Source organism: Rhamphochromis sp. 'chilingali' (genome assembly GCF_963969265.1).
Source record: "Rhamphochromis sp. 'chilingali' genome assembly, chromosome: 11".
Lineage (NCBI taxonomy): Eukaryota > Metazoa > Chordata > Actinopteri > Cichliformes > Cichlidae > Rhamphochromis > Rhamphochromis sp. 'chilingali'.
The window spans coordinates 30,134,704-30,157,600 of record NC_137938.1 but is presented as its reverse complement, the minus strand read 5'-3'; the positions used below and the strand labels follow the sequence as shown (position 1 = coordinate 30,157,600).

The 22,897-nt window shown below is 40.5% G+C and overlaps 2 protein-coding genes across 3 annotated transcripts; both read left to right on the top strand.

Annotated features, from left to right (window-relative positions):
* Positions 1–1,292: 1,292 nt before the first annotated feature.
* On the top strand, positions 1,293–12,573 carry tp53inp1 (tumor protein p53 inducible nuclear protein 1). The gene is made up of 4 exons (XM_080896701.1): positions 1,293–1,536; positions 3,986–4,376; positions 7,853–8,387; positions 8,745–12,573. Exons 2-4 carry the CDS (start codon positions 4,244–4,246, stop codon positions 8,965–8,967), a joined length of 891 nt encoding a protein of 296 aa, XP_080752827.1. The 5' UTR covers positions 1,293–1,536; positions 3,986–4,243; the 3' UTR covers positions 8,968–12,573.
* A 3,083-nt stretch (positions 12,574–15,656) lies between these two features.
* On the top strand, positions 15,657–22,897 carry ccne2 (cyclin E2). 2 transcript variants are annotated; one of them, XM_080895734.1, is made up of 12 exons: positions 15,657–15,707; positions 17,205–17,244; positions 17,866–17,932; positions 18,042–18,095; positions 18,844–18,986; positions 19,292–19,427; positions 19,515–19,661; positions 19,770–19,865; positions 19,965–20,099; positions 20,244–20,355; positions 20,495–20,652; positions 22,378–22,897. In XM_080895734.1, exons 2-12 carry the CDS (start codon positions 17,231–17,233, stop codon positions 22,489–22,491), a joined length of 1,176 nt encoding a protein of 391 aa, XP_080751860.1. In that variant the 5' UTR covers positions 15,657–15,707; positions 17,205–17,230; the 3' UTR covers positions 22,492–22,897. The 2 variants fall into 2 exon arrangements, with proteins under 2 accessions (XP_080751860.1, XP_080751859.1); XM_080895733.1 differs by lacking the exon at positions 15,657–15,707 and adding an exon at positions 15,729–16,491.

The following is a 22,897-nucleotide window of genomic DNA, read 5'->3' as shown; positions in this document are numbered from 1 at the left end:
AAGAGGTGCAGCATATTTGTCCTTCTTACTAAATTCATGTTAATATAAAACTCATCTGATTCCCTGATACTTGATGTGGTGTCTTGGAAACTGCAGTGGATACCTATGACAGCTGTTCAGAAAGAGTGGTATTAATCCAGTTTTAAAGGTTAATACAGCACGAGTAAATTAGTTAAACGTTAACTGTTAATAAAACCGTTATTAGAATGGCGACATTATGTTTATCGGGCTGCTGCTCTCTGTAAAAACGGGTCAGTGAATCAGTGGGAAAGTATTCAGTTTAAATGGAAAACAGTACAGTGCAGGCCACACTGAAGAATTTCATTCATCTAAACATGAAGACAAATCCAGCATACCATGTACTCTTGACATGTCTAAATCCAACAACTGTTGGTTGTTGTTCATAGTATCTGTTATTACCAAGCCTAGAATAAAACATAGTGTGCAGTTTGAACATAAGAGTATCGACTTTACAGCTGTAGCTAAAGACCAGTGAAGATATCCAAGTGTATCTTTAAGGCCTTTTATTTGGAACTGATGGCCCTTCCTCCACTTCTTCGGTTGGGTGCAGGGAGGGTGATAAGAGGATGAAGTGTGAAACATGGGGGAGGGCTGCATTTTCTCATTTTGCATTTCTGAGGATTGAGACTGCTGAGCACAACACTGATCTTTACTGGATTTTTGCATTTCTTTTATGCTGAAACTGGAAGGGGACAAATATAATGTGGAAGCACATCAACCGTTTTTGGCTTTTAAACTTTTAAATATTAAGTGCTGCTGTAGCATTTTTTTTTCTTAATCTTAAAGCAAAAACAGTTACTCTACTGTAAACGTCACAGATACTCATATTACTTACAAAAAGCCCCAAAACTTGTGTAGTATGCTCTATTTATGTCTAAATGTCAAAACTAATGAAATCATTCTTAACTCTAAAGTAAATGATGAAAACTTTATTCAAACCTCGCTGTGTAATCGTATTTTAATAAAATTGTAAATCTGATGACTCTAAGGGGGTGTTTGAACGGTTAGAAAACAGGAAACCCAGCGGCTGGACCCGGATATCTGCTCTGTTATGTAACATTAACTTGTTTTGGGGGAAAGAAACAAACTATAGTCTTGCTCAGCTGAGCGCTTTGTCCAGTCATGTCGCTTTCTTTTTCCTTAGGAGAGGGAGGAGGGAGTCACGTGGGTTAGTGACTGCCCTTAACGCGCATTTGATTGGCCCCTCGAGGGTTCCGGTTGGCTCCTCCCACAGAGAGGTGGTCCTTAACGACGTCACGGCCGATCAGCTGTTGAGCTCCACAACAACAACAAAAGAAGGCGCAGTCGGGGGCTCGAGGAGGAAACGGGACTGAAAAGAAACGCCGCACTGTGACTCCTGATGTGCAGTCCTTAAAGTAACGTTTTTATATTTTATTTCTTCCGCGAAGAAACCTCAAGTTTTTCTATTTTTCGAAAAGTAACGCATCTACCTCATTTTTAAGGATTTTAATCACGGTTTGGACTCGTTTACACCTCCTCCTCCTTCTGCCGCAGGTGAGCTCTTTGTTTTCATCTCGGTGAATATACCCGGCCCCAAAGCCTCTGATTTCGGTATTATATATAAATTGCATGCACATAACAGGAGAGGCACTTGGTGTTTTGGTAGATATACAGCAATTAAGAAGCTATGCTCCATTATTAAGCCTTAACTGTGCGTTTTATTCGGCTTTCTCTGCCGGTGGCTTTGGTTGCTGTGGCTCTGCACAGCTTTCTGCCTTTGCTCGACTTGGACTGGAGTAAGTTTATTTTGGGAAAATATTTGATATCATATCATACGGAGATAAAAGTTAAAGTGAATATGCGGTCCAGCACTGTGCGGGTAGAATTACAGCCTCCTCCTCCTTCTTTCCTTGTATAACCATCGAAACCGGCCAACACTCTTAGGGAGCTGTAGCTCCACATTATTACCGAATCACTTCAGCCTTTATCCCCCCACAGTCTGGACGCCAAATCACATTAGCGCTTCGATCACTCCATTGAGAACAAACTTAACTTGGTAATTGGTCTTTTATCAAGCAGAGGTGTCAAGTATTCCTTTCGGTAATGACTATTTGCTGCTTTTGTCCCGTAAAGTCAATAAGAATCTTTTTTTCTTTTTTTTGGGGGGGGGGGGGGGGGGGGGGGGTGCGCGAAATAAGATGGGTTCCCCAAACAATCTTAACTATTTTCTACAGAAATCATCTAAGGTGAGGATAAAAGCGTGCGCCCTTTGAGTTTAGCTGTGTATTAACTCTTGTTTGCCAGCTAAAACGTGGGTAATCTGTATTTTATCCTCCACTGAATCCCACTTTATGGGTTTATTCTTAATCCCGCAGACTGCATACTGTATAGACATCCGATTTAAACACCATGCAACAGCCCATCTTTCTTTTACAGCCCGTTTCGCACTCAACACCCAAACAAAGCGCGATCTGATGTAATAGATGCATCAATTGCGCTGACGTTCAGTGACCCGTTTAACAGCATTAATCAGGCATTAACCAAGCCCGGGAGAGCTTTTCTTTGTGTATGGTTATTATTATAATAACAGGAATAAAGTCGTGTAAATGATTTAGGCCTATCCTGAAATGACCTGCCCTAGGAGGGGCAGGAGGGTGAGCAGGGGGAATGAGAAACAGGTGCTGCAGATTATCAGCCTGCTGTTGTCGGTGTGAGACAGTGAGTCAGTCAGAAGCGTTTTCTGTCCCTCACAGCTGTTCGATGTTTACAGAGGCGGGGTTAGATTGTTCTTGAAAAGAAGAGCGCTTTTTATTCGCTATGTACCGGAAAATACGAGAGGTAATTAAACGCAACACAGCCAGAGGCAATGCGCCTTCAAGGGTAGGGAGAAAAAAATCGGATATCTGGGCTTGTTTGCTCCTGATGAGAATTTAAGTGTTTTTATCCAGTGCCGTGTTTTGTTTCCGCCTCCTACCGGTGATTACAGTTATTGTAACTAGATGTTTAAGTGTTCGTGGATAAACCATAACTTATCGTGAGTCATTTTGCGTAAGCAGAAAAAAGTGCCAACAGATATATGAAATTAAAATGTCACTTATCCACTGAGAGAGCTCGTTACTCATAACAAATGATTAGGTTGTGAATGATGTAAGATAAGGCTGTTATTACAACAGTTGAGCTACTGCACCTGTTAATGCAGTGTTCATGTGTTGCCTGACACACCTATACATGAAGTATGATGAAATTGCTTATCATATTTGCCACATTTTCTTCAGTTTACATCTAATTTACATGTAATGGAAGTCTTATAGATGATACATTTGCATCTTGCACCATCGTTTGTTTGTTTAGCCATAAGTAAACTCTATAGGGCTATCATGTTGGACAGTAAAAGAGTTCATTTGGACATATTACAGAAACCTGAATTTGTAGAGTGAAGGCCAAAATAAGGGGTGGGTGGGGGGGGGGGAGTACACTTGGCTTCAATCTGCTAATATCGTGCCAGTGGGTTCCATTTACACAGCAGCTGTAGGGTGACAGTGACACTTGTGACTTTTCATTTCTTTCTACTTTCCTCATGTGAAAGGCTGTAGTTAGGCCAACAAACAGGCTGCCAGCCAGCTGTGTCTGTACATCCTCTGAGCACAGCAGATCCTTTATTTGCACGTGAATTAAACACAGACAGGACATCTTTTTTCTCCGCTCGTTTCCTTCAGATCAATAACTGAAGAAACTGCAGCTGCTGCTCATGACCATCAAGTCTGACAGGAAATTAATCCATCCCGGAAATTTGTGCAGCTAGAGGCGAATACTAACAGGCTTGTCATTAAAGTCGTTCTTGTGTGTGTGTGTTTGTGTTTAAACCATTTCTCTGGGAAGCCCTGGTGTGTTTTCAGGCTCTGTCCTAACATCTTTAATGAGGGATGGGGATGTGAGGCCTTGTGTGTAAAACCAGCACCTGTAAATGTTTATAACCGAATCCTCATGTTTCTCTGCCTCTCAGGGCTTTTTTTTTTGAAGACTTTTGCACTCACTGAAGCGATCCTGACGTTGAGCGATGTCCAGCCTGCGCCTGCTGGCCCTCAGATGATCTATGACCACAACTTATTGATGCACTTTAGCACCTTTACGGAGCCTTCCCCCTGCTGTGAACCCCGCAGCTGATGACCAAAACGACCGCAACACCTCCCTGCCGTCGCCCAGAGCCACGCGCCTCCCCCGACCCCTCCCTCATCCTCACGCCCCTGCAGGACATCTCAGGATGTTCCAGAGGTTCGCCAGTGCTCTCTTTGGGGACGATGTGGAGGAGGTGAGTCGAGGCAGCAGACCTGGGGACGGCAAAGTGGAGGAGACAGAGGAGGAGGATGAAGACTGGATCCTGGTCAACTACCTGAGTAAGTCTGATTCTCACAAGAACCAGTTAATGGTTCAGAATCTGTAATCAGCCAACACCTTGCATTAGTACCATAAAGTAGAAGGTAAATAAACATTTTGACACGCAGCAGTGATTTTAGAACGACTTTGAGACTTGCTTCACTTGTTCAGCTGTCAGACAATGCATTTTTGTTCTCAAAACACTGTAAACTAAACTATGAAATGAAAGCTGACTCTAACAGGAGGACACTGAGGAACAAAGGGCTCAAGCAGAAATGTTTTATCCAGCCTTTCATTATATGGCATATGTGAAAACTTTGGGTTAAATAGGTAAACAAATTAGAAACACACACACACACACACACACTTCAGATATATGCATAGCAAGTGTTAAATGCCATGCATATATGCCAAAAGTAAAAAAAAAGTCAATCAGTTTGAGGAAGATTAGAGCAAAATCCACCCCCTGATGAAGACTGTGAGTTCAGGAAAGGCTACTGAGCTAATCCAACATGGAGCAACCAGCTAGAAAGACAGTGTATAACTTTAGAGTTTTGTAATGGCAGGTAAAAACCATGCCAAGTTTCCAGTGCAGTCTGAGACCATAAAAAGATTCCAGTCAAAACAGACACGACACGACACAGAAGAGTTCAACAAGTCACCCACCCACACACTGTATGCAGAAACATGACACACTGCAGTGACTCCCAAATGGCTCTGGATGATTCTTGGCACAGCTTTGGTTTGGTGTTAACCCACAGTGGGTCTTAACTTGAATTGACCCCCCCTCCCAAAATTCCATAACCGTGTGAATATTTCTGGCACGAGGGCTGGTGAGAACGAGAGGCTGTCTGACTCACTTCAAGCTGGAGGGGGTGAAGAGGTTGGATGTCAGGCAGTTTATGGGCAAGTCAACCTGCAAACAGGTCAAACAAAAGTGTCTGGAGAACCAGATGAGGTAAAAATAGGTCCCAGTGCTTCCAGGAGGTAAACATGTATGGGCAGAAAGTTTCCTCAAACATCCCTCCACTATAAAAACACCTGGCTACATCATATCCGTGTCTCCATCACAAAGATACACCATGCTATGTTTTGTACAAGGCTGATAGAAGCTCAGTGTATTTGTGACTCAATGTTTTGTTGACATTTTCTGTCAGGTTTCTCACCAGCTCTGGCTAGAGCTGATTTAAGGGGGACCTATTATTTATTCTATTACAAACATTTGTGCTCTTAGATCTGTGTGGTGAAAGAATTGTGTTTGGGTTTTATCACATAAGTAAGCATGTCAAGAGCAATATTTAAAAAAAAAGAGGTTTTTATGGCCTGTCATCACTCATGCATATTATCAAGTGTGAATACAGGCTCATGAATGTGCCACACACAGTGTCAGAAATGAGTAAGAAGTAATAATGTTATAAGAAAGTATGGCTTGAACGTTGCAAATGTGGTTGAATGAGGCCAGTCTGGTTAAAGGTGATGCTGTCTGTTTGCTCTGCTGATGCTCTGCATGCTCTGAGCCTTTGTGGTTCATGGAGGAGACAGGGTTATGTGGGGGATCAGCTGGTCCTTTCATAATCTGGACTGACCTCATTAACCCAATGTACAGTGAGCCCAAGTGTACAAAACACTACATGCACCCCATTCTAGAGCTGGAGACCTGTTGTCTAGTTGACACTGCATACCGTGAGCTGCTGTGTTTGCAAACGCCTGCAGCCTCCGCAGGAAGAGATCAGCAGCTGATGGGGCTCGGACAGTGGGAGCTGTCCCACTGCTGCTGAGAGGATAAAGTGAGAAGATCAGCTGCTGCGAACTGAGTCAGCACCCTGCAACCTCTCTGGCCTGTTGTGGGTAAACAAGGACTCCTCTGTGAACTCCAGGGAGTCAGAGCCACAGGGCGGTGTTAATGTCATGTGTAGAAATTGAGCTTCAAACACTGCTCTCACAGTAAACGGGTGAGAGCACTGAGGTCAGAGGAGAAGGGTGGAGGTCGAAAAACCTTTATCTTCCTCCTGTGTGTTTGATGACCACTAAAACATTCTAATAATCATGTTCTTTACAAAAGTAAGTCCCCATCCTTAAAGAAAACTGAAAACAAGCAGAGATGTCTGCTGTGTTGACACAAAGTTATTTTTAACATCCAGTCTGCAAGCTTGAGATCATGTTGGCCTTCCACCTCACAACTTCCTGTTTCTCTGTGAATCATTAGAAGCTGTGGCTGGATCAAAACAAGAGCCCGACCCGCAGCTTTTGGCAAGCCTCCAGTTTTGCATAAGATAGCTAGCAGGGCAGGATGTATGCGTGCTCGCTGCACACGATGATTTATGTGCAAAGGAACGAGCAGTGGTTGTGTATGCTGCTTCTTGTAGAGGGAGCTTAAGTTGCTCTCCCTGGGGTTAACAGCAGACAGACATTTTTGCAAATTCAAACAGAAACATGCGTGCGTGCGGTTCATTGGGCATGCAATGTTGAGCTGTCAGGCTGTCAGCCTGCTTGCAGCTGTTTGGCTGATCAGCTTCCAGAAAATTATTGTTTACATCTGGCAGGTTCCCTTCTGCTGCGTGGCCAAGCCACAGTGCCGCCTGCTGGTACACTGATGACATTACATAGGCGTTTTACTTTAAAATCAAAACAACAGCTGGAACAGTAAATGACCTGTTGCATAAAGGAGTTTGGATTTATGATGTCTGTAAACCAAATGGTTCGAGACCTCATAGAGAAACATTTTAGAAAAGTAGGGCGCAGAACATGTTTACAAAGATATGCTGTAAAGAGAGGGACGCCTATTTTTGAATCTCTTTTCACTGGTTTGTGTATAACCAATGTATTTTAAGTTTAAGGGACGAACTTTTTCCACCACTCAAAAAAAAAACATAAACCAAAGTTTTGGGTTATTATTTCAAAACTTCGAGTTTGGTATTTTAAAATTTTGATTTATTACCTCAAACTTCTGTGAAAATAACTCAAAAATGAGAAAATAACATTTCAAGTTAGTCAAAGTCCAAATTTTGAGATAATGACCCAAAGTTATTTTTAAAAATGGATTTATGTTTTTATTGGGTTTTTAAAAAAATAGTTTTTCTGTTTTTAGTTGTGGAAACAAGCTTCTACAAGTTAACGACATTCACCACCACCGCCTCCTGGAAGGTCAATACAAAACAGGCCTTATTGTTTGACAGACGATGGCTTTAAAGATGCTCAAAAAGGCACAAACACTGTCATGAGGTGCAGTTCGATGACTCACAGTAGAAGACACCTGCTGCAGTCAAAGCGGCCATGCCTTAATAATGAATAGGTTTAAGCCTTAAAAGCCTGTTTTTGTAACAGGTTGTTCACATGACTCTTTCTGCCGTAAAAGTTGCCTGTAAGAGCATGTGGGGAATGACTAGTACTTGGTACTTTTCAGATACAGGTGTTACTTTTTTCATAAGACATAAAATCTGATGCGTCTCTAGTACTATTTTCATTCCATTAATGACACCTTCATCTCACCCCTTAGCTGAAGCTGGCTCCAGCCAGTGTAACGATGGCCACTCGGGATCCACCATCATCCAAGATGAAGACGAGGAGGTGGAGGCAGAGGAGGATGAAGAAGATGATGAGCTGGTGATGATCCCCTCACCCATGGGCATCCCACCTGTCCGTTACGCCTCCTGCACCTCCCTCAACTCAACGGCTGACACCGACCCGGACGGTGGTCTAGATGAGGACGAGGAAGATGATGAGAGTGGGTTTCTGCGTGTGGACACCCGCTCTCTGCAGGAGAGCTGGTTTCTTACCCCCCCACCCTGCTTCACTGGGCGTAGCACCTTTCCCATCGTCCTGGAGCCCAGCCCTCTGGAGAACCTGCTAATCGAACACCCCAGCATGTCCGTCTACACTCACCACAGCATCCCACGACTGAACCTTGACCCCCTGCCACAAAGCTCACATGAACCAGAATTGAACTTTTCGTCCGATGAGATGACCGCGAGCCTGACAGCTTCAAGTGGAAAGGAAAAGGCCAGAAGAACACCAGATGGCTCTCGCCACAGGTAAAATCTGGGCTCTGTCCATGGACAGAAATTTCATCATCATTGGAAAATAGATTTCAAGCTTGGACATATTTATAAATATGTCCAAAAGTACCAAATGGACAACACTTCAAAGGCACCAACTTCGCAATAGCCGTTTTTAGTGTTAACTTATCCAGTCACAGGCTTTTTGAGACATTTTAATAAAAAATAATCTACTAACTGAAAGAGCACACAAGGTAGCAGATACTTCAAAAATGCTCCTGATAATTGGATATAATAGTAAACCAATGCATGTTCTGAAGCAGCTGTTAAATTACTTATTGCATTGTGCTAAAAACTAATCTGCCTTCTTCTGAAAACTTCTGCCTCCTGCAGGCCAGAGGCGGCAGTTTCACAGCGGCGCTCCAGTCTTCACTCCTCCTGCTACGCCGCGGCGCTCTCCGCTCAGGCCGGCCTTGTGCAACAAAGGCCGGGAAACCCCACCCAACGTACCCAGCCCATGTCCCGCAAGGCCCTGCGACGCCTCAACCTGCTCCGCCCCCCAAAAGCCAACACCATGCACCTGCACCAGCCCAGCCAGAGGCATCTCAACTTCTGAGACATCCTCATCACTATTCATCATCATCATCATCATCAACCTCAATACTTTAAGCAGTACAGGAATGTAACACTGGCCACCCACAAGCATTCATCTCCGTTTTCTTTCATCTTCTCAACAAACAAACACCAGCAGCAAGTTAACTACGGCATCAGCCACCACTTACACACCTCACACCTAATTTCTCCTGAAAGCTTAATGGGTGGTGAAATCGGGAAGGTGGCTGTTGACTTTTTATATCAGTAATGTGGCCAGTGAAGACTTTTTCTCCCTCCCTCACTTCACTCCCCGCGTCCTACTCCTCTTCATCCATCCTCCATCCTCCTATGTATTGATACTGAGAAGAAGGGATATGTAAAGGTCATAAAGTTAACCCCCCCTCCCCTCCCTTTTCACAAGACCATTTCTTCTTCTATTTCTTCAGAGCATTGTACGTCCAATCACAGAGAGAAACAGAGGTCATGATGACTTCTCTTTCTTTTCTTTCTTCTTCTTCTTCTTCTTTACCGTCACCTTAATGTGTAGAATCAATGCTGTAGGTCACTTTACTAAGCGGCAGGTTCACTGTGTGGCAGGATGGTCTGGTGGTGTCACTTCAGGGTCTCACAGTGAGACTGCTGGTCATCTAGGCAACTTTTTGGACTGACTGAGGGCAGTAGGAGACATTTCAGATCCTAAATGACTTGAACATAGACAGTGCAGCCGGACAACGTTTTCATTTAATCAATGCAGGAGTATTGGAATGCAGTGTTCCCAATATGTTGCCAGTGAAGGGCTGTTCACACTAGAGGATGAAGTTTAGGTGGGTTTAAAGGAAAAAATCCCTTTATGTAATCTCACGTGCTTATAATCAGTGATCTGTACTAAATGCTCTGTTTGTGTCTTGAGTGACTTCCTGCATTTTAGAGGAGAACAGGGTATGTCCATAACAACTGTAGGAACAGAAGCTCTGCTTTATTACAGCTGACTTTATTATAATTACGCCTTTTTGATGGTGAAAGTTTAAAGCTTTATAACATCTTTATTACAGAAGAAAAGTGCAACATTTTGAGCCTCTTTATAAGTGCAATACAAATTCTCTTCTTTTTATAAAAAACATGGTTCCTGCTGTTATGTTTTAATACTAAACGCTTCAGCCAGACTTAAACACGTGCATTCAAAGGTTCTCCTGTGAAACTGGAGGGTGTGTTAACTGAAAACAGAGAGTTTCAGCAAAATTAGAATCACGTCTGAGTCAAACCTAACTATGTACTGTAGCTGCTTTGCCTGTTAGTCCATTTTCTGCTCTCGTACTTTCAGACGTAGATTTCTAGTTTCTGTGCTACGGTTCTCTCTGTGATTCACTTTGGTTGCAGAAGAAACTCGTTCCCTTCACCCAACCTTATGCTGTGTGTGTTTGACTGATTATTAAAAAGCTTCGAAAACACCACAAATGAAGCCAGTGAAGCAAAACACAGCTGTATTAAAGCCTTTAAAGGGTATTTTTCCTTAAGTTCCTGCTTTTTGAGCTCTGCAGCACCACCAGAGGTGAAAAACTTCCATGTTGCTCATCCTGCAGCTCCAGCTGAACCTGCCTCTGACTTTATAATTCAGTACTTTTCATGATATTTCTTTAAAGGAGAAAAAAAGAAAAGAAAAAAATGGAAAAAATACTGGGTTAAATATCACTAAACGCCTTGTTTTAACAGTAGCTTTGAGATAAATAGAAATGTTAAAAAATATGTAAAACAAAAAAAACTTCCAAAAATATTTTTTGAAAAGAAAAAACAAATTACATATCAGTATGAAGTTGGTATATATGCGTCCATGGTTTCTTGCTTAGGTGTGTTTGGTTATGATAGTGTGCAATCTGTTGCATGGTTGTAGAGTTTTGTTAGTGTCATGATGGTGGGGGAAAAAAGAAAAATGGATAATTATTATTTTCTTTCTTTTTTTCTGTTTTGTTTTTGTTCTTAAATGAATCTGCAGTCCACTTCTCAGGGTCACAACCAATCACCTTTACTCTTTAGGAAAATGCAGATTTACTTGACGGCTGATGATTCTTTGTGTGTACTCGGACTTTTCCAGCTATGTCCCTGCGTGCTTTCCCTCTGTGAAAACCTTTGTGAGAAATAATCAACTTCTTGTTTAGTGTCACAGAAACGTCTTTTGGTCCCGGGACTGTGAAATGAACTCTGACACTGTCAGTTGGCTGTTGGAAATCCATCAGGATGGAGAGAAACTGTTGGTTTTTTTCAGCTATGTTTATATATTTTGCTCAACTGTACCTAACATGGTTTTAGAAATGTACCTTATGCTATTTTAACTGTTCTCTTTTCCATGTTAACGTAGTTACATTTTGTTAAATATTTAAACCAAAAAAAAAGTAGCAGCGATCTTTAATCTCTCCGTAGTTTTATTATACTGGTGTTCTTTTTTTTAAAAATTGTTTGAGTGTTTGATAACAGCTCTCGGTTACGGTGCTCTAAAATGGTAGACTGTTTAATGGTTTAATGTGTCTGCTGTAGGGATAAGCGGAGCCCAGGCCGAGTCGCCACACTGCAAAAGTTGAGAAATAACCAACCTTATAGAGTGACTAAAATCTATGGAAGACAATTTCTGCCAAAAAAAGACTATTTAAATCTATATATAGGGTAAACAGGTTTAAAGTAAAGTTCTGGAGCATGTATGTTTGTCTGATGTTAAACAGAAAATTTGACTCAGTCTGTGACTTTTTATAACTGAAAATTTGTTCCAAAATGTTTAATTTTTTTCTGTTTTAAACCCTTTTTTTTTTTTTTTTTTTTTTTTTTGTCTGGCAGAAATCGGCAACCATTTTAATGTTCGTAAATAATTTAAGAACAGGTGAAGGACTCTACATATAACTTCACATTTTGCTTATTTATCAACTTAAAAAAAAAATTCATTTCCTTACACACATCAACAGAAACTTACTAAACTCTGTAAATTTGCCTAACGATGATGTTTTGGAAACCGATCCTGTTCTGAAGATACGGAGATGCAGCGTGGAACGAACACATATTATGGAGGAGAAAAGATTCAGTCATTTTTAATGGAAACTGTTGCAGTGTGGTCTTCTAATCGCCTTGTAAACCTGACTGAATGTCTCTAGTCGAGTTTCTGGGAAGGTAGCGTTGTTAACAAAGCCCTGTAAGGCATTTTTGTTATTTGCTGTAAATAATCGTAAATTGTAGTAGAGTGGATCTCTTGTGTTTTCAAGCTTTTTTTTTTTCTTGTCCTTTCTCGAATGTCTCTCTCTCTGCAGTGAGTTTTGCAATCACGAACGATGTTATTTTGTGTCATTTTATTTTTTGAAAAAGAGAAACTTAAAGACAGAAGGGATCGGAGGTTCCTCCTGCTGTCAGGAGCCTTAAACGATTAATTTGTTTTTTGTTCTTTTGTTTTTTTTCTTAAGTATCTGTTCTCAGCTCATCTCTCCATCATTAATCTAACAGGGATTTGTAATGCTTTTTGTTCAATGCCTTGAAATTTGTGGATCACGTGCCTTCCAGGTTGAAATGTTATGATGACAATGCATCAATGAAGAACTTGAACTTGTTTTTCTTTTTGTTTAACTTTTTAAGTGGACGTAATAATAAATTAAAACACACAGACAAACATCAGAAACCAACTATGCATCATTCGAGGAAGCTCATATGCTCTCGCCACCACCATCCGCCCAGTCCTTGTACAGCTTTTATAATGACTCAACAAACCAGACAGAATGATGTAGCAAAACCTCTTTTTTTCTCCTATTGTTTTATTTGTAAGTGTGAAGAATATTTTATGGCATTTTTCCACTAAGTGTTAGACTTTTTGGGTTTTTGTTTGTTTTGTATTGTTTTGTCATTTTTTGCTTTTCTGTGTAGTTTACTGGAATAATACTGCACTTTGCCAAAAAGAAAAAAGGTGTAGGACTTTTAGGGTTACCTTTTTATTTATCAACATAACTGGTTTCCTTTGTCTTTTGGATGTATGACAGATCACTCAGACATCAGAAACAAAAAAAAGCTAATTAAAAGTGGGGTCATCTGTTTTCACACTGTAATAGTTAATACATGTGATCTCTTATTAGCCTCTAATAAATGTTTTCATACACAATTTTCTTGTCTTTGTCTTTAGCCTCAGTTTTGCTTATTAACACAACAACCAAAAGCCAGAAATAACACATAATAGTGCAGAAGATAACTTCATATTCTAGGGAGTGCAGTGGTTAGCACTATTGCCTCAGAACAAGAAGCTGCTGACAAGTGGTCTTTTTCAAACTAGTGGCATCAGACGGACAAAATGCACAAACTGATGCTTGTATCCACCTTTGAAATAATGTTACAAGTATCTGCTACATGACCATATTACCAAGAGCTTTAAGTATTTCAGTCTAAATTTTAATTCTATTGAATCTATTTAGCTTGAATCAATTATGTAGAACACGAGCAAAGAAAAAAAGAGTGCATTTTTTAAAGTAGCTCTATTTTCTGTTGTCTACATCGTAGAGAGTAACTTTAATGCCGCACCTAAAAAGGGAAATGAGTACAGTCAAAGGTTAAAGTGGATTCATCAGGTGGAGGAACCCTTAAATTGGTTGTAGTGGCTCAGTGTGGAGAAAAGACTCAAAGCTCACAATAGTTTTGATTGTGAGCTTTAGTAGATTTTCTTAGTGTACAGACTGTGATCAGCTGATCCGCTGCTCCTGCTCTGAGGTTTACTGCTTGTTACAGGGCAGCCTTTTGTGGCTGGATTTACAATGAGGCAGACCAAGACAAGTATAGTGGAACAAGGGGTATTTCTTTATCAGACAGCTCTCCTCACCAAACAGTCCACCCATCTAATGGCAACTAGCAGCCTTAAGTACTTTCAGCTGTTGCAGGCTAAACCATTATTCTATTAACAGGTGAGTTCTCAAACCCAACCTTCCACCACATTATACAATAAATCAACTCAAATAAATAAATATCTAAATACATTTTTCATTTTCATATGAATACATATTTTACACTTTATCCTTACACCAAACCCATTATTATAAAAACGCCACACTCTCTTAACCCATGGCCTCTCCCGGAACCTTTAAATGGTGTCTGGACCCCCAAGGAAACATTTGCCCAAACACCCTGAACAGGACACAAGAAAGAAAGGTGAGTAATTGTGTCTTACAGTTGCTTCTTTGCACCACCTTTATTTCTAGATTTTCACACACACTTGCATTAGTTATCCTTACTGGTAAACCTTATTTGCTCTCAATCACAACCTTTCCTTTTCACAGACAACCACCACATTTCTTGACGAGGAGCAGCTGTCCAGGACCTGGAACAAAGGCTACCAACTGATTTTAAAATACACAATAAATATTCAATGAATAATTAAACTTTGTATGCAAATGTTCTTCCTCTGCAAATCTATGCTTAAAGTACGATGCTAAATAAAGTGCTAGATAAGGTGCTCCTAAAATGCTGAAAATAACAATGAAATAACTTCTTAACGTACAAATTACAACAACAAAGAAAACAAAGAATATGTACAAAAAATACTATTCCCTTAAAAGTAAATACTGCCTGGAGAGGAAGCTGCCTTTCCGGAGGGTTGTGCTCTCAAAGTGCTTGTTGTTTTGCAACAGTTTTGTGTATTTACAGCCATTTTGTGTCTACTTATGGTTATTTAATGTCTCTCTGTTGTTCTTGTAAGACTCTTTTGAGCCCTTTGTAATGTTGTGATTTTTAGGAGTCTCTGTAGTAGTTGACTGTGTATTGGCAGCTGTTTTATGCCTCTCAGTGATCTTTTTGATCCACTTTGGTGTTTTACATATCTATATTCCCATATTATCTCTTTGTCTCTGACTTATTTGTAGTTGCTTTTTAAAAAAAATCTATTTATGAGGTTTATATTAGCATTTTTTTACTGATGGCATTCTTAATTATTTGGCTCTTTGTTTTTGAGTATTTGTCTGGGTTTTTTGTTTTGGTTTTTTTACTCCACTTTATTGTTGTTAGGAATCTCTGTAGTGGCTTGGTGCCTTTTTTGTCAGTTTTATTTTCTCGTTACTGGTTGGTAATCTCAAGTTATTTTATTTACTTTCTTATAACTGCTGCTCTGCTATTGTTTCGTGAAGTAATTATAATTGTTGTAGTTAAAAGTTGGAAGTAGCAGCAGCTTTTCAGCACTTCTTTTTGACAGCAGATGCACGTGGTCCTCTGTTTACATTCTGCAGAAGGTGCACGCGGCTGCAGCTGCTCGCCTTCTCATTGGCTCTACGTCATGGAGCTCCCTCCCACAGGCGGGACTCGGATGCGGAAGGAGTTTCGATGCCGCGTAAAAAAGCGAAAATAACTCCACGGATTGAAATAATTACCACCAATATCTATTGCTAGTATACTCAAGGGTGTCTACGGAATCGTTAAAGTTTAACCGGAATGTACAGAAAGTGGTGTTTACTGCATAATTCATACTTCAGCTCGGTGTCCCTTAGAAATGAACGGAGGCTCCAGACAAACTGGAAGCACAGCCGGTTTACCTCCGTCCTGAGCCTGTCAATAAGCTGTTTTATCGCGGTCGAAGTTATAACAACCCGATTAGAACCGTCCAGTTTAGCCGGTTTGTACAAATCTCAATTCGTATTTAAACGTTTAGCGCGTTTCTGTGAAACCGGGAACGCGCATGCGCACTGGCAGGAGGCAGGCAGATGCGGATATAAGGATTGGCGCCGGCGCCACAGCTGATGTACTCATTCATTCTTCACTAAGGAGGTAAGAGCACCGACTCGGAGACTTCAGCTATATGAATATTTATAGTTTAATATTTTATGCCTCGAAGCTGCTTAACCTTTCCTGCGGTTTTCATTTTAGGTTTCGTATTTAAGTCGTCGTTATTGGCGCAAAAAGGATTCAAATGTGGACTAAAGCGGGGACTGCTTTCTTGTGTTCTTGTTTACTTGTTTTTTAACTGCCCGGGCATTGTTTCCACCTCTGATGTAGTCTGTTCTACTTTAGTTGGCTCTTGCATGTCGTGCCAGATGTGTATTTAGAGAGAATTTGGCCTTTTGGTGGAGATTCTGTTAAAATACTAAGGCGTGTAGCTTTAAAACTTTGTACAAAATTACGTCCTCACGTTGTCTTTGTCATTTGTGCACGTTTCCTTAAACCAAGCATTTATCAATGCGTTTGCATGCAAAAGCTGTAGATGCCCAGTTTAAGTACACATCGGGGTTAGCTGGTTATTGTTGACCTAGTTAGGAGTTACCGAGCTAAGTTTGCTAATTACAGTAGCTCCCCTCTGTATCTTTGGCCTGAGGTCGGTCTCAGTTTCTCTTACTTTGTAGCGCTTAAAAATCCTCTTGTTGACAAATGTGCTTCATAAGGGTTTGTTTTAGGTGCCCAGGTGGCTTTAAATTATATATCGTTTATGTTAAGCGGTCTTTTTGGCTATTTTAACCCGGCAGGCTTGGAGCAGTTTCGGGGAGGTAGGGCTCAAATCCTCCCGCTTCTACGCTGCGGAAATTGGCGCGTCTTTGAGTTTCAACCCCGAATTAAAGTTAGTATTTTGTCGATTTCACTCATTCTAAATACACCAAAGATGTTTGGAGATGTATATTGTGACACTGAAAGTGGTAAATTTGATATGAATTGCGGGATTTCTCCGCTTTTTTTGTTCAAAATCGAGGGAAAAACCAGCCCCCCTCTTTTCTGGCTGCAGATACCACACTAGCTTACAGGTCCTGCCTGGCTGCTTTGGCTCTGTATTTATCACGTTTTTAATCAGTTTTACCTTTTTACTCTGAAATGAGACACTTGGTAGTCCTTATATGCAGTCTGTCGGCATTGTTAATTCCCCGTTCTCGGTTTTTATCGAATCTCCGTGGCTCCTAAAATGGTGGCCACAAGCTAACACTGCATATGTTATTATAAGCTAACCATCACTTGTAAGCAGGTTAGAAGTAATCCTACAAAGGGATGTCTTATTATATCTGAGGTTGTTGAGCGTATTAGGATCCAGCTGTGGATCATTCACTTTTAAACGGTTTTTTTGGTTGTATATGATCCTATAGCATTAAACCAGATGCCTAGTTGCATTGGGGAGGCATTTTCTTCAGAAAGGGCCCACTTAACTCTTGGAAACTTCCACGAGAATTTGAATTATTTTTCCCAAGTGTTTTTTATTTATTTATATTTTTTCATTTTTTTTAATATCTCTGTTCACAGTGTTAATATTGAATTTAATGTAATCTCTCCTTTTCTTCTTTACAGCGGAGCCATACAATACAGTCAGCACCATGTCCAGGCGCAGGTGAGCACCTCTTGGTGATTGTTCTGAAACTGGGGGCCCGGAGGTGAAGTGGAGCCACTACCCTACAGCAAAGCTATAGGAGCTCCTCAGAGATCAAACTCCAGATGTTTATACATCAGGAGACTTTAATGACACCATTGTTCAAATTAAGCAGAGATGAGTGACTGGAGGTGAAAACTAATAGATGTTTGTACAGTTAGATTGGATCACATTGTCTGTTCACTGTTGCTTTTAGTGTTTTGATTGCTGAAAGGCATAGTCTGTTGTAAATGTGATTAGGTTTTAGAGCCTACAGTGATGTCATACATTTTTGTACTTGTCACCAGTTCACAATCACATGTAGTAAGATAAGATGGCCAGTCGCTCAAATGTAAAAGCTTTAAATCCATCAAGCTGTAATCACCCCTTTCTTTAAATGGGCGAAACTCCTAATACAGTTGCCTTGCTGATTGCTTTTGTCACTGTGGCCCAGTCATTATTTCCATCAATACTGGTGTTTAAGTTGATCACCAATATTTATTTTTTTAAAAGTTGGCTCTAATTGCAGATTAATTCGATTAATATTTCAGTGAGCAAGAGGCAGATTCTTATTTGACCATTCTTATTTAATTTTAATTTCAGTGATCGCATCACTCTTCAAGCCAGAGATCCAAATAGCACCGTCACGCTGAGGAAAAGAAAGACTGAGGTTTGTTTCTGTTACTAGCTGCAATCCTGTGTTTCAGTTTATCAGTGTTTGTCTCAGCTTTGTCCTGTTTTTAGCTCAAAGACACATGTTTCTGTCTTTTCTTGTTTAGTGTTCTAAGAAGAAACTACAACCCGCTGCCAAGAAACAAAGCTATGAAATACAAGTTAGTACTGCCCAAATGATATTGATGCTTAATGACTGTGTTTGTTACTGATAAGAGCTCAGCCGTGTGTGTGTGTGAGCCCAACTTTTTTTTTTTTTTTTTTTTTTTTTTTTTTTTTTTATAAGGAAATTAATTTAATTTCCACCATTTACTACATAGTAAAGCTTTATAGTAAATGGTCTCTGTATTTATAGATAGAATGGGTGCCTGTAGTCGAAAATGGGCTTTGTTTGCATTGGTTCCTTTTTATTTAATTAAAATATTTTATTTAACTATTTTCTCTCATGACTTGATACATGGTCCTAAGTGACTTATTTCTACCAGATTTGTATCTGGATAAGATCATATTATAGGAGTAGGTGAAAAGGTTTCAGTAGTAAATTTCTAGTCGTAGCCATGCACTACCTTTTATTCAACAGCAGGTGTCGCTGTTTAGCATGATATGAAACTGAACTTCACAGTGGTGGTGTAACGTAGAGTCCTGCTGTAGATGAGATGACACTTGGTATGTAGGCAGTGTCAAAAATGACAGAAATGCAGCCACCGATTCCACAGAAAATCATACATTTTGCAAATTTAACATTGTGACTAGGTGAAGTCACAATGTTGAGTAACTTTGATTTGTTCAGAGCAATGGGATGTGCCAGATTAATCCCTTTTAGTATGTTAATACATCTGCTTGACCAACAGTCAGGTCTGGGAGTTTCCGTCTCCTCTTTTAAATTCAAGTTTTATTCTTTCTTTCCAGAAGTGTTGGTCAGAGGATGGAGCGTCTCCATGCATTCTCATAGAAACTCCCCACAAAGAGCTAAAACCAGCAAACCCGTCCAACTTCAAACAATACACATTCAAGAACCTCTTCATCAAGGCTTCGCCCATTCCTCATCTCAGGTAAGTGTAGCTTTTACACCTCAATAGGGAGGTCGTAGCGCAACACTTAATACTCCACAGCGCTATTGTTGTTGGAGATGTTGCTCCACCCCACCTGGTATTTAGGGTTCAAGGCCCTCAATTACAGTCAAAGTCACTTTGCAAGTAAAAATCAAGTTTCAGATGTATCCTGTTACTTGCTTTGTCTGCAGAACTCGTTAATTCACCTCTCGGATTTTGTCCAGTCTGTAGTCAGTTGTTAGCATCACTGTTGCATGTACTTATTGACCAGCATAAATGGTTAAAACTTGCCGTTTCTCTTCCAGTTGGGCTAGTTCGGACGATGTGTGGATCAAAATGCTTAACAAGGAGCTGAAGTACGTTCATGACAAGAGCTACCTGGAGCGGCATCCTAAACTGCAGCCCAAGATGAGGGCAATTCTCCTGGACTGGCTGCTTGAGGTGAGCGTGAAAATCTTTAATGTGCAGAAATTCGACTGTTCTGGTTTTGGACAAAGACTCAGCCTTTATGTCCGATTGCCTCGGCAGGTGAGTGAGGTGTACAGCCTTCACAGACAGACAGCGTACCTTGCCCAGGACTACTTTGACCGCTTCATGCTCACTCAGGAGAATATCAACAAAGACTACCTGCAACTCATCGGCATCACGGCGCTCTTCATAGCCTCCAAGATAGAGGTGAGTGTCTTAATTCTTATAGAGTCAGATATTTCTGATAGTCAAACCTCTGTTTGTGCTGATGACGTTTAATCTCAATAACCAACTTTGCCCCTTCTTTCTCATCAGGAAATCTACCCTCCTAAAACCTACGAGTTTGCCTATGTCACAGACGGTGCCTGCGACCAGTGGGACATCCAGCGCACAGAGCTTCACATATTAAAGGTACGCAAACTCATCTACTTCACTTTCTAATCTAATCTTGTAATATTGAGTGGTAGCAATCAAAGTTTCTGTGTTGACCTCCGTGTTGCTGTCCCATAGGCGTTAGACTGGAACCTTTGTCCTGAGACCCCCATCTCCTGGTTGAAGCTATACACTCAGGTTGAAGCCCAGAAAAATGGAGTGAACTTCCTGGAGCCGCAGTTCTCCCAGGAAACCTACATCCAGATCACACAGGTACTTTCAACGGCTGCTACATTTATTTAAATCTTTTTCTGTTTATCCTTGTTTATTCATCTGTTTGAATTTAAAAAAAAAATAAAAATGATGCAAACACTTTCTGATTCAGTATTATACTGATCTTTGACCTGCATGTTGCAGCTGTTGGACTTGTGTATGATGGACATCACCGCGCTCGACTATAACTACAGCGTTCTTGCCGCAGCTGCCTTCTGCCACTTTTCCACCTTTGACGTTGTTCATAAAGTCTCAGGTGAGTTTCCCCATTCACATCATCAGATTTAATTTCTATTTTTTTATTTTTTTTATTTTTTTATTTTTTGGCTCTATTTGTTGGTGGGATTCTTTGTTTTATAACTTCACTCACAATCATTAACTTGTTTTTGTCTCAGGTCTCACATGGGATAGTGTGTCTCAGTGTTATCAGTGGATGACTCCCTTCATGGAAACACTGCGATCTGAACCCAAACCTCAGCTCAAGAACTTCCCAAAAGTCAGAGCAGATGACAGACACAATATCCAGACACACGTGGCCTATCTGAACCTACTGGTAAGAAAAAGTAGACAGAAAACTAAGAATCTGAAATGCAAGATTAGTATCACTGTAAAGTAATACACAATTTTGAATGTTTTTAAAAGGGTTAGAAAGTGTAGTTAAATATCTATATAGACGCCTCCTTGCAAGAGCTTAGAGCAATGCATGCCTATATATAAGTCTATATAATTGAAAGAGTTGTTAATTCTTTGGCTTAAATTTCACATATTTGTACAGAACCGGTGGAGGACTCGAGCCCAAAAAGGGAAAGAAAGAATATAACTGAGGCCACTTAAATTGTTTTACCACAGTGTAACACTTATTGTTATTGTCGCTGGAAAAGTAAGGCACCAATATCAGGCTTTTACCTTGTAAAAATGGTACTCGGGTTTTTAAAAACTTGCCTGATCATTCAGGGTCTACTTGGTATAAACTGGCAAATTTGATCATTAGGGAAACTGCTTAATCCGGCTACATGTGTTCATCCATCAATGACATGAAAGCTTTGAAATTTGATTTTATGACTGACTGGACAGTAGGGCTTAATTAATCGGACAGTAGGGCTTAATTAATCGGACAGTAGGGCTTAATTAATTAATTAATCGTTAGAAAATCACAATCTCAATTCATACTTATGTGCGATCTCATTTCCAAATGACAACTATGTTTAAAAAAAAAAAAAAAAAAAAAAAGACTATTGTACCACATTTTGATCCGGGACATAATCTGCATGAAAACAAGCGCTCACTCTTCCTACTCAACAAATGAGTATACCACGTGATACAGAAGCCAGCTGGCTGCTAAAATTGGCAGGGGGAAAAAAACAACGGAGAGATGAGGAGAAAGTGACAGGAGAAAATCCGTCCCAGTCAACCACCCAACCATCAATAACGGGAGCCTTATACAGCGCTTCCCCATACCTGTCGAACTCCTGCAGGCACAAAGAAATTACGGAGGCTATCACTTATCGCCTGGCTAAAGATATGGCTCCCATCAACACTGTGCAAAACGAGGGATTTAGGAAAACGATCGCCCTAGACAAACGCTACACAGTGCCGTCCCGCAACTATTTTTCTATTGTCGCACTACCTGCTCTATACACGCAGTATCGAGCAACGGTGGAGACGGAATTGCAAGCAGTACAACATTTTGCGGCAACGACAAAATGTGAGACATTTATTGTTTTTATGTTCGGTCTCAACTGTTACGAAGTTGATGTGCAATAAATATTTATATTGGAAAAGAAAATCGTGAGAGAATCGTGATCTCAATTCTAAGCAAAAAAAAAAAATCATGATTCTCATTTTATGCAAAATTGTGCAGCCCTACTGGACAGATTTTTGTCCTTTTTTTGGTTAACCTCCTAAGACCCAAACTCTTCCACGGCATGCATTTTAAATTTCTCTTTGATATTTGGTCACATTGGGGCCCGATCAATGTAAAAACAAAGAATTACCAGATTTTTTTTATTTTTATTTTTTTATTTTTTTAAAAACCTGATTTTTGTTTATAAGAAAAATAAGAGCCACATCTGAGGATATTCGTTTAAAATTTTGATAGAACAGTAGCAGTATAATGTCCTCGTAAGTGGATATCGGGCCCTTGAAGAGCAAAAATTGAGTATTTTGGTCTAAATAACCCAAAATGTGATGTCCACATATGTGGACGCCAGGTCCTAGGAGCTTAAAGTATATGATAAAGTGATTTTAATTACTAACATGGAACTGTTTCTTCCTGCAGAGAATGGCTCAGGAGTGTATGATCTCTGAGAGTAACGCCGGTCAGCTATCGCCTGTTGCCGCGGGACCAATTCTGACACCACCCAGCAGCACAGAGAAGCCACCCAATCCCTGACCAGGACAAAACCAGAGAGACGTGCTACCTCTCCTTAGTCCGATAGGAGCCACTTGCTGAATGATGCACAATTTTGGGCAAACTGACCTCATGTAGCTTGTGTGTGTGCGCGTGTGTTGTTGGGTCTGTTTGTGTGTTGTGTGGTTTTTTGTTTTGTTTTTTTGTTTTAAACACTAAGATCAGACTTTTAGTAGCCATGGTGATGAATTGACAATGTTCAGCTGTAAAATATTGGGATTTGTCCCTGTTGACAATCCTGCCAACAGTATTGTGGTTAAAGGTGACGAAGGCTAAGATCAGCGTGTTCACGTTTCCATTCAGGTCTGACTCCTTTGATATGGTCAGAGAATGCAGCTCACAGGCTACCTAACTTTAAGTTTTTTGTTTTTTTTTTTTTTGTTTTTTT